General features: G+C 45.1%; 1 protein-coding gene across 1 annotated transcript; it reads left to right on the top strand.

Annotated features, from left to right (window-relative positions):
• Positions 1–886: 886 nt before the first annotated feature.
• Positions 887–9,554, top strand: HSPA13 (heat shock protein family A (Hsp70) member 13). Its single transcript, XM_057368594.1, has 5 exons — positions 887–941; positions 2,229–2,569; positions 4,228–4,441; positions 5,003–5,170; positions 6,078–9,554. Exons 1-5 carry the CDS (start codon positions 917–919, stop codon positions 6,746–6,748), a joined length of 1,419 nt encoding a protein of 472 aa, XP_057224577.1. The 5' UTR covers positions 887–916; the 3' UTR covers positions 6,749–9,554.
• The last annotated feature ends 1,770 nt before the right edge of the window (positions 9,555–11,324 follow it).

Below are 11,324 nucleotides of genomic sequence, written 5' to 3'. Positions count from 1 at the left end.
CTGCCCTGCAAGAACCTGAAAATCCATTACTCCTTATGAGAATGAAGCAGAGGAGAGGGACAGCTGATGAGAGGCAAACCCATATTGTACTTCACATTGCATTTCTTGGAGTGATTACCATTTTTTCCCCTCCAGAAGCATTTGACGGGCAGGTTTCACCTGCATTCTCCTCACTTGTCTAAATGCCAGCWGTGCCCTGAAGCCCAATATTCTCCAGAAGGGAGAAGACTGAGCACATGGACTAACAAGAGCAGGAAGCGACAGAATCATTTAATCAAGAGAAGTATTCTGATTCATTGGAGAACCAGGTAACTTGTAGCCAGTGTACTGTGTTTGTTTGCTGAAATGCATATTTAGTGTAAAGTTTTGAGAATCGGTGTGCTTGATTTGTGGAAAGCTCCCACCCTGCGCAGAAGAAACAGAGTCTTAATTCTGAACTTGCTCTTGTCCGTGCAAAWCACACCAGACTCTGGCTGAGGAAGGAACTCGGCAGCACTTGCTAGCCGAGAACCCGCCCACCAGCTGSAATCAGAGGGGGATACAGGAAGATGTCCTGCTCCGGCATTGCCACAGCCGCGGTCTCTGCCGCCCCATGCCGGCGGGAGGCCGCGGGGCACCATGGCACCGGGACCCGGAACTACCGCTCCCAGCAGCCACCGCGACCGCCCCSCCCGGGCGTGCGCATGCGCCTCTGGGACGGCACGCCCCGCCTCCCTCACTAACGGTAGCGCGCCTCCCCGCCCATTGGCTGGTACCCGCCGGAACCGGCTGCGCCGCGGTGTGTGCTGGGAGTTGTGGTTTTCTTGCTCCCAGCAGCAGCTGACATGAACGGGGCGGGTGGAGCACGTGTACTATCGTTCCCGGCGTGCCCCGCGCGGCCCGGAAAGAGCCGTCAGCACCAGAGCCACGGGCAGACATGGCGGGGCAGATGGCAGTGCTGGGTGAGGAAGGGGCGCGGCTGGGCTGGGCTATGGGCTCTGGGTTTGCTTCTGCTCTCGCGTGTTTCTGCCCCCGGCATCTCCCCGGATTGGCCCTCCGGGGTGGCACGGGGTTCGCATGCTCGGTGTATTCCGCTGTGTCCCGTTCTGGGCTCCTCTGTACAGGGGAGACATGGAGCTCCTGGAGCGGGTCCAGCGGAGGGCAACAAAGATGTTTAGGGAACTGGACCTCTTAAAAGGAAAGGCTGAGGGGGGACCTCATCCCTGTCTGTCAGTGTCTGCAGGGAGGGGTCAGAGCAGGGACCAGGCTCTGCTCAGTGGTGCCCAGCAGTGGGACAAGGGGCAATGAGAGAAACTGATGCCCAGGAAATTCTACCTCAGCACGAGGAAGAGCTTCTTCCCTGTGCAGTGACCGAGCATTGGACAGGTTGCCCGGAGAGGGTGTGGAGTCTCCCTCACTGGAAATATTCCAGAACCATCTGGACACAGCCCTGTGTCCTGTGCTCTGGGATGACCCTTCTTGAGCAGAGGGATTGGTCCAGGTGACCCTCTGCGATCCCATCCAACCTGACCCATTCTGGGATTGTGTGAAAGCCAAAGTGCTCAGTGGCACTTTGCTCAGAAACGTCTGAGGAGATTTGCAGCCAGAGCATGCCAGGGTTTTCTAACTGATCTGTTTGAAGGACCACTGTCACCTTTCTTCCCTGCTGGGAAAAAAAGAGGTCAACCAAACAACAAACWGTTCTGCACTTAAACTGGTCTACCCAGCATAGAAAAGATTCAGAGATGTGAGAAGATACTTTTTTGGGAGCTATGGCTGAAACAGAATGAGTTAGCATGGTTTTGTATCTCCCTATTTTTAGACTTCTGGTGAATCTGGAGGTGTTGGAATTGGGAGTTTGACTTCTTACTGTGATTTTGTGCAGTCCTTTTAACTCAATGTCCTTTTAGGGTCATTTKTAGGCAACTCCCCCAGAAGTACTAATTAGCTGTGTTATTGCAGTAACATGCAGGGAGAAATAGAATTATTACAGTGTGGTGATATTTTTGGCTTGGCCGTCTCTTGGGCTTTTTTGTCTTAATCAGTTGAATATTTAATGCCTAAGATTCTTGACTTGTAGGCATTCTCTGTTGAGAAAGAAATTAAAAGCTAATTAGGTAGCTAAACAGGTTCTGGAGTGTGAAATAAAACTGCAGGAGGTGCAGTGTGTCACACCGTGTCATTTGCRTTGACTCGTAGGTTTGCAGAGTAGATCCTGGAACCCTGCTGTTCCCAATTCTGTGTTTCAGGCTCTGCTGTGCTGGCCCTGCTCCTAGCCAGCTACCTGGCCCAGCAGTATCTGCCCATGCCCACCCCCAGAGTCATTGGGATCGACCTCGGCACCACCTACTGCTCTGTGGGCGTCTTCCTGCCTGGAACCGGGGATGTGAAGGTCATTGCAGATGAGAACGGGCACAGCAGCATCCCCAGCGTCGTCTCCTTCACACACACAGGGGTGCACGTGGGCTATGAGGGCCTGGAACTGGCTGATGCCAATCCTCAGAACACCATATATGATGCCAAGAGATTCATCGGGAAAATCTTCACTGCAGAAGAACTGGAAAGYGAAAGCAGCAGGTATCCCTTTAAGGTAAGCAGCCACCACTTGCAGTTCCCTCCAAGCTGTGAGGATGGAGGACACAATCCAGGCTGGRCAYGAACAGATCCAGAGTAGCCCTGRGGGTGCTGTGGGTGAGAGGCTGGACATGGCCCGGCCGTGTGCGCTGGGAGCCCAGAGCCCCCCGTGTGCTGGGCTCAGCCACAGCCCCGTGGGCAGCAGGGCAGGGAGGGGATTCTGCCCCTCTGCCCCGCTCTGCTCAGACCCCACCTGCAGTGCTGCATCCAGCCCTGGGCTCCCAGCACAGCARGGACATGGAGCTGCTGCAGCCAGCCCAGAGGAGGCACCCAGGGSATCAGAGGGATGGAGCAGCTCTGCTGGGAGGAAAGGCTGGGACAGCTGGGATTGTTCAGCCTGGAACGGAGAAAGCTCTGGGGTGACCTGATTATGGCCTTCCAGTGCCTGAAGGGAGCCCACAGGAAAGATGGAGAGAGACATTTTACAAGAGCACATGGTGACAGGACAAGGGAGAATGGCTTTAAACTGATAGAGAGTAGGTTTAGGTCAGATATTAGCAAAAAAGTTCTTTACTGTGAGGGCAGTGAGGCACTGGCACAGGTTTCCGAGAGAAGCTGTGGMTGCCCCATCCCTGGCAGTGCTCAAGGCCAGGTTGGATGGGGCTCTGAGCAGCCTGGTCTAGTGCAAGGTGTCCCTGCCCATGGCCAGGGGAGTTGGATCCACATGACCTTAAAGGTCCCTTCCAACCCGAATCTGTGACACTTGAAATTTGTGTGGGTGATCAGCTTGTCAGACCTTGAGTCATTTGACTCAATCTGAAAACCCTAAGAGGTTCCCAAAGAGGGGAAGGAAATGGTTGTGGAAGTTGTGTACCTCTGCATGAGAGCTGATAATGATATTCCAGAGAGCCCTGTTCTTTCTTACTGAGAAATGTGTTTCTGAGTAACCTTCCAGTCCCTTCTCTGAAAGTACARATTTCAACTTGAAATGCTAACTGTGCTTTGTTGAAACTGCACTTCTCTCTGAAAGTGTAAAATAAAAACACAAACAAAAATCAACAAGCCTCCCTCCAAAAAACCCCAAACTCAAAAATGCTTAAAAGCCACATCTTCTCTGTCCCAGTGTGCYTTTTCCTTCAGTGCTTTACTACTTAGTTGACCAGCAGCAGAACTTGAAAATTGCCTTAAAAAAAACTAATCTGCATTATATGAGCATGGTGCAGAATTGGCTGAAAAAAAGAAGAAATTCCAGATACGGCAAGTAGTCTTTGAAGTCTTGTTAGTTTTTTGATATTAAGAGAAGCTGTTCCAGTACCAAGCTGTTTGTTTCCTTTCCTGAAAAGTAACCTAATGATTAAAAAAGCATCTTTTTTGTCTTTGAATGTAGTGTTGGAAGTTGATTGCTCAGTTTCTAGGTCTTAATTTTTTAATGTGTTTTACTGGTGCTCAGTGGGTGTTGTTTGGATGTACTTGGACCCCTTAAGGGGCATGTTTTGCATAATACTCCTAACCCAGGAATAAAAGTGATCCAGAAATGGTAAAAGCATATTTAAACTTTTCCAGAAAAAAGAGAAAAAAGAGACTGTATGYAGATAAAACATTTGGTGGGAGCAGGGTGGGGGAGCACAGGAAAAAGATTTCTCACTTGGGGGTTGTGTCGCTTTATCCTTCTAGATTGTCAACAACAATGGATTAGCTGAATTTTCTGTGACAACTAATGAAACCTTTCACATCACTCCAGAGGGCATTGGCTCTAAGCTGCTGCTGAAACTGAAGAAAATGGCAGAAGCCAACCTTGGCACACCCATTTCCAAGGCAGTCATCTCCGTGCCAGCAGAGTTTGATGAAAGACAGCGGAATTCTACCATTAAGGCAGCTAACCTTGCAGGTGATGTCTCTCTGTTCCAGAGTTTTTCCTGGGGACCTTCAGGTCTATTTCACTGACARTATGGTTTTTGTGGAGGATAGAGAAACAGTGAATCTGTGACAGAGTAGCTTAAAATGGATTTATTGTCAGGAACAGCTGAAAACTTCTGAGTACCRACACGTGCAGCTTATTAATGCAGACAGGTGGTTTGAAGAGGTTTTACTTCAGAGAGAAGTCTTTTTGATAATCTCCAAATATATAGATCACCCTTGGACAATAATTTAAACAGAATGTATGAAATAAATCTCCTTAGCAAGGTTTCTCTAGAAGAAATGTGTTTTGGCAAATCGTGGTTTGTGATTTTGCCCTGATGCTGAAGCAGTGTTATTTTAGGATTAAATAAGGAAAAGAGTTCATTGGATATTACTGCATAGAAAAGTACTTCCTTTAGATCTSACACTTTACTTAAGGTGAGCRTGGTTAAAAATAACYCCAACAAGTAAKGGCAAATGWCATTATGATGTGAGAAGTGAGTTTCCTGAAGTGTACCTGAGTGTTGCCTGTTGTCTCTGCTCTTTGTAGGACTCCGTGTTTTGCGAGTAATCAATGAGCCCACAGCTGCTGCTATGGCCTATGGACTCCACAAAGCTGATGTCTTTAATGTTCTGGTGGTGGATTTGGGTGGAGGAACTTTGGATGTGTCTCTGTTGAACAAGATGGGAGGGATGTTCATCACACGAGCCATGGCAGGTGAGAAAAATGCTTTTGTTTCTCAAGCAGTGGGAGGCAAGGTGCACTTGAAGTTGCCATTGGAGGGGCTTTTAAAATATACCAGCCATGTCACAGAGTGTTCTTCCAATGCATTCTCAGCTGCTTTTCGTGCAAAATTAGGTTTATGTCTGGTTTCAGTAATTAAGAACACAGAGTCACAGGTTTTGGTWGGCCCAGAGGGGTTTCATTTTATCCACGACTGTTAACTTTTGTGCCCACTAATRAAGGTAGTGGTTTGCATTAGAGTTACTTTCACTGGATCTTTGTGGGGCCGGAGTTGTTAAAAATCTGTCACCTCTGTCCAATGTGGGAATACTTGGCAAATCATTGACCAGTGCTTTGGTGCACCCTTGCCTTGTGTTTGGTGCTAGTTCAGTTGAGCAGGGTTTGGGAATGCTGTTAACCCAGAAGTTTTGTGATTGGTGTATGAATGATCGCAGAGTTCTGGCAGCAGTGTTCAGTCAGACTCTTGTGAAGACACAGCCGTGTTTCAGCTGACCTGGATGCACACAGATCTGAGGTGCAGTGTCAACTGCCTGTATTGCCTTCAGTGAGCAAGYTCTGATCCAAGCTGCTSCTGCTGCTGCTGCTGCTGAGTCCACTTAGAGTGGAACAGCAAGAAAGATTCAGCAGCTTTACTCTGATTTAGACTGAGGTCCACTAAGTGAGTTACTGTTTCCAGTCAAAACAGAAGAGTGGGAATTATTATCCATCATGTGCTCAGTGGACAATTTTGTCTATTTTTGCAGCTCTGTGAGCTCATGTACTTGTCCTTCTGTGATTGTTCTGGTTCTTGGGCACCATGTCCCAGTGAAAGAAAAGCAGCATGCTGCTTTCTGAGGCTTTGGAGATACTGTGTCTGATGCCTTCTATTCTGATCTTTCAGGTAACAATAAACTTGGAGGACAGGATTTCAACCAGAGGTTGATGGTGTATTTATATGATCAGCTCCGTCAAACATATGGTTCTCTGCCRACACAAAAAGAGGAGATTCACCGCCTCAGGCAGGCTGTGGAAGCAGTTAAATTAAACCTGACTGTCCAGGAGGCAGCTACACTGAGGGTGCTGTTGACTCTTCCAGCAAACAACCTCACAAAAGAACTTGAAAAAAGCCACGTAAAAACAAACAGTTCACTCAAAGGCAAGGCCTCACAAAACACAGAAGACCTGAAAAATCTTGGAGACACTTCAAAAGTGGAGRATAATTTTGTCGAAGTTGCGTTTGAAACAGAAATCTCTCGGAAGCTGTTTGAGACGTTAAATGAGGACCTTTTTGAGAAGATTCTTGTGCCCATTGAACAGGTTTTGCAGGAAGGCCACCTGGATAAAGCAGAAGTGGATGAAATYGTGTTAGTCGGAGGCTCCACACGGATTCCCAAAATCCGTGAAGTTATTCGGGACTTCTTTGGAAAGGAGCCCAACACCTCTGTAGATCCTGACCTGGCAGTTGTGACAGGTGTAGCCATCCAGGCAGGAATTCTTGCTGGCTCCTGGCCTCTCCAAGTCAGTGCTATAGAAATTCCTAACAAGCATTTACGGAAGACTAATTTTAACTGAAAAGAAACCCTTCCCATTTGCATTCCAGCTCTCCAAAAGGATTCATACTTACCTGACTGGCAAAGGAACCTATTCTTAGACATATTCTATTCAATTTTCACCTGTTCCAGTTAGGTGTTACTGGACACCTAGCTGTGCTAAAGCTTGATGTTACTTTAAAGGTACAAATGAGTTCTGAAGYGTGCTGTGTTTACTTGGAGATGGGACATTGGATGAAAATGCCAGTGATGACACACCCACCTTTTCTTGCTAAATTTTATTAGCAAATCTTGGAGTGGTGTGTGTTTAAAATATAAAGGGAGTGTGACCAAAGGTTTGAGATGATGCAGTACTGTGGTATTCCGGGACCAATGTATTAACTTTGCAGGACTGTGAAGCAGCATTAACGCACAGAGCACTGGCAGTGTTCACCTTACACTTATTTATTAGATTGAGCCATTTAAGCACCTTCCCAAAAGGCATCTTGCAGCTTAAATGAGAYTGAGGCATTCACTTGATTCTTCTGCTGTTCATAACAGCATAATGGTATTGCTGAGGCTCTGTGGCAAATTGTCCCATGTTTAGGAACCCTKAYTGAAAACATAGTTCTTGCCAGTGCARTTACTTGGTCTCCCAAGGACTTCATTCCTGACCTGGCTGTGGTGGTTAAACACAGGTACTGATGTTCTACACGGAGAATGAGGGTGTATTGCCAAATATTCATACCTGCCCCTGCCTTATTTTAAAACTGCGGTGGTTTGATGGATCTTGAAGCCACACCTGCCTGTCTTCCCTTGAATTTGACCAACACGAATTTCATCGTTGTGCATTTACAAGTGTATGACATCTTCTCCCTGAAGTACCCTAAGCCATACTGTCCGYGGGGAGAAAGTGTGGGACAGAAGGGATGGCCTGGATGAAATGTAGTTCTTGTAGTCTTAGTAAATGAAAATTAACCCAATTACTTTGTTCTTGTTAGCTCATCTGTGGTTTACGTTTTGTCATATCCCCACTCTAACTGAACAGAGGTTGTAGCTGTCCTGTTAAGAAGGAAGCTGTGTGTTTAACCTGGGGTTTGAGGTGGCACTTCTTAGGACTCTCTTTTAGGCAATAGTCACTATCCAGATATCTTGAAAATGTGTGAGAACAAAGTTACTGATCTGAAAAAAACCCCAAACTGGTGACCCTCTCTCTTTGGAGGAATTAAGCAATAATTAATAATTAATTACAAAAAATCATGTCATTCAGCTAAGACTGGTTTCAACATCCATCAGCTAAGTCTTCATCAGGTAAGCTCTAGTAACAGGTGGTTTTAAGGATTTTCTTGTCTTCTCCAGAATAATTTTGTATTAACCTTGCTAAGATAAAGTGTGAGGCTTAGATTTATTGTTTTAACCTATGACTRCATTAAAATAGGCTTACTACTCTTCTGGCAGTAGGCCTGATTTATGGCACTGCCATAAATCAGTTGTGCTGATTCAGCTGTTGGCATAGCTATTGTCTAAATGCATCTTCGAAGTAATCCAATTAAAAACCTCTTAAATTGAATCATAGTTGCACACAGCCATTCCATCAGCGTTGTTTAACTTGACAGAGGATTCCCAAAGTACTGCTAACATCTGTTAAAGTTCCCTGAGTTGAAAACCAAAGTGATTTTTTTTATTTGAGGATTCTTTTTTTCCTTTGTGCCTGTTTGAAAGTGACCCCAACTAAGTCTGTATGGRACTTGCAGTAACTCAAACTCCTGCAGTGAAAGAAGTGCCTCTTCAGTGACACCATGGATGAATGCCAGCATGCTGTACAGTCCTCAGTTGCTGTTGGGGGCCTTTGCTTTGCAGACAGAAATGTATTTAACATCTGTACCAATGTCTTTAGAGTCATTGTGGCCTTTCCTTCTGCCTTGCGGTATATTCATCTCAAAATCCACTGGAGTTACAGTAGGACTTTGGTCTTCATGTCTTTAATGCACTGTRTAAAACAAGCAGACCTGTATAGAAATAGAAACACATCACAATGAAGTTAAACAATTAAAAGCTTTTGCAGTTCTGGGATAAGTTAGGTAGGAGCTATTAAAACTCTCAAGGCAAATAAATGTACTTTTTTCTTTCACATCCTCCTTTACCCTGGAGGAGTTAAATCTCCTTCAGTGTTAATCTGGGAATTGGAAGAGCAGGTTTACTTGTAAAAAAGAAAAATTCACAAAAGGGTATTTATACAGATTTCTATACAGGTTGGACTTTTTAGTAGAGAAGTTACTGCGTACATTGGATATCACAATGCGTCCTTATTTATTAAATTTTCTGAATTATTTATTTTGTATTTTTAATAGTGTATTTTGACACAAACAATTGAATTTTRAAGACAAGTCCACTGTACTAAGTGGATGTTTCTGGGTATGCACATGGGCTGCTTACCAGAAGTCTCTCTGTAAAAAAGTTGATATTTGAAGACTGAAATCTTTCTATAATCCTTATGGTTGCCTGTGGTGGTAGGTGTTTAACAAACTTCTCTAGCTAAGGCTTGTTTGGTGAGTTGAAATTCTGAAAGCATCAAGAGGCCTCAACAATTGTGTGTTCCTAAATTTTTTCCCAGTGCAGATGATGAAATGCATTTTATAAATAACATTTTAGAATATTTTTAATAAAAGCAATTTCTATCCCTTGGATATGTCTTCTTTCACTTTCTCAAAGAAATTTCTTGGTCTTCCTCAAATTCCTTTGAAGGGTACAAGATGACGTTGTGTCAGCACTGATAGAGTATCTCAGTACTGTGCGAAAGTATTGTCTTGGGAACTGTGAGATCTGGAGAAAAATTACAGTGTTTCATAAATGTTTCAAAACTGCCAAAAAGTAGAARTGTCTTCCTGTGAGGGCAAGGGGGAGTTTCCGCTCAACTTGTTTCCAGTTTCCCCTGTGGTACTGCCAGGAAAGGGTAGAGCAAGGACAGCAAGCAGGGCTGAGGGAAGCAGCTCCTGAAAGGGTGGTGCCTGTGGGATTTTTGAATGCTGTGGGGAAGGAAGTTTGAGCRGAGCATAAGCAGGTTCTGCTCCATGTTCCTTCCTGGTGAAAGGAACAGCAGAGTCACGGCCCCTTATGAGCCTCATTCAGGTCTGCTCTGGGCCCCTGCCTGTCCCATGCTTTCTGACTGGTCCCACTGGACAAGACTGGGAGCCAATCCCCAAATACCAAGGAGGCTCAGGGAGTTCCTGTTTGGAGGAAGGGTAGGAGGGGTGAGGTGTGTACCCAGCTGCAGGGCTACCAGATGGCTTTGTTTGTGCTTGCTGGTGTTTGGTGGGTCTATACTGAACTCAGCCAACGGATCCTGCTTGTTTTCCTAGAATGAGTCTCCAGCATCAGGTGTGTGAGGAGAGGCTGCAGACCCTGGCTGATGTGCTTAAGGCAAAAATGCCTTTCCCTGCCCACCCTAAGCCCATTAGGGGGTTTGCTTTGATACTGCATGGAAACACAGCAGGAACATTTCCTGCTGCTTCTGCCTCCATTGCACCCCTTCTTATAGTCAAATGTGAGGGGTACAACCTGCTGAAAGAGAAGGAAARGCTATTTGGCTTTGCTGAAACTAGTCCAGCATCTTCTCTCTCAGATTTTGCAATTTTTCAGTCTGCAGCTCTCCCAGCTGCAGTCTGAAGAAAGCTGGAACCTGAAAGGTTGTGTACACCTGGCAGTAAGCACAGAAAACCTTCCTCCCCACAAATAAAAATTACCATGCACTGATGCCACTCCTCAGACTGTTTTCTCTGGACCTTGCAAAAGGGATTGGTCCCTGAGGTACTGAAGGCTACCTCCCCTAGCCTATGGGCCTAGAACTTTCTATTGGGCAAGAAATTGAAACTGTACTTAGTATAAATCCAGGTGTCAATATTAAACTAACACAAAAGCACTGTAGCCAGGTACTTTATTCAATTTGTTGGGGTTTTTTAAGCAGCTGATGGGGATCTTATCTTAAGAGAAGACTGAGTACATTGGTTGTGTTGGTATTAAATTTCAAGAGCTTCAGGAACTGCAATAAAAATGGAAATTACTATTTATGTGGCCTACAGCAGCACAGATATATTATATACAGGATAACCTATTCCTGTTATTAGTACAGAAGTTTACATTAATATTTACTAGGAAAGAGGCAGCTCCACCTGACTGCRTTTTCTGGGATTCTTTCACGATAGGATTTTGTAATACTCAACTAGAAATGTAAGGTGTGGTTTTCAGTTATTCAGAAATCACAAAAGAAAAACTGACTTACTGGGGTACGTTTATTGCTTCAAGAACTACCTAAGTATACACGGGAATGTGCATATCCTAAAAACCAGTCCCAAATGACCTCTGTCTCTGTGTTCACACTACAAGCAGTTTTGTTCTTCCYGAATATGTAATCATAATGAGAATTATTAACTAAATGAGTGTAATATGTCAGAGCAACTTAGTCCAAATTAATTAAGACCAGCATGTGAACAGCAAGATTTATTTTTCAATCAGTCTTTACTAATGGAAGAGTTAACATGCCATGAAAATCCCTGCTTTGTTACATTGTCACAGTACCAAGATGATTTTTATAAAAACAAGTAATCCGTAAAAAATCCAAA

Source organism: Malurus melanocephalus, unplaced genomic scaffold (genome assembly GCF_030028575.1).
Source record: "Malurus melanocephalus ecotype Western Australia unplaced genomic scaffold, MMel_1.1 scaffold_95, whole genome shotgun sequence".
Lineage (NCBI taxonomy): Eukaryota > Metazoa > Chordata > Aves > Passeriformes > Maluridae > Malurus > Malurus melanocephalus.
Note: the sequence above shows the minus strand (reverse complement) of the source record. Positions and strands in the feature narration are given on the sequence as shown.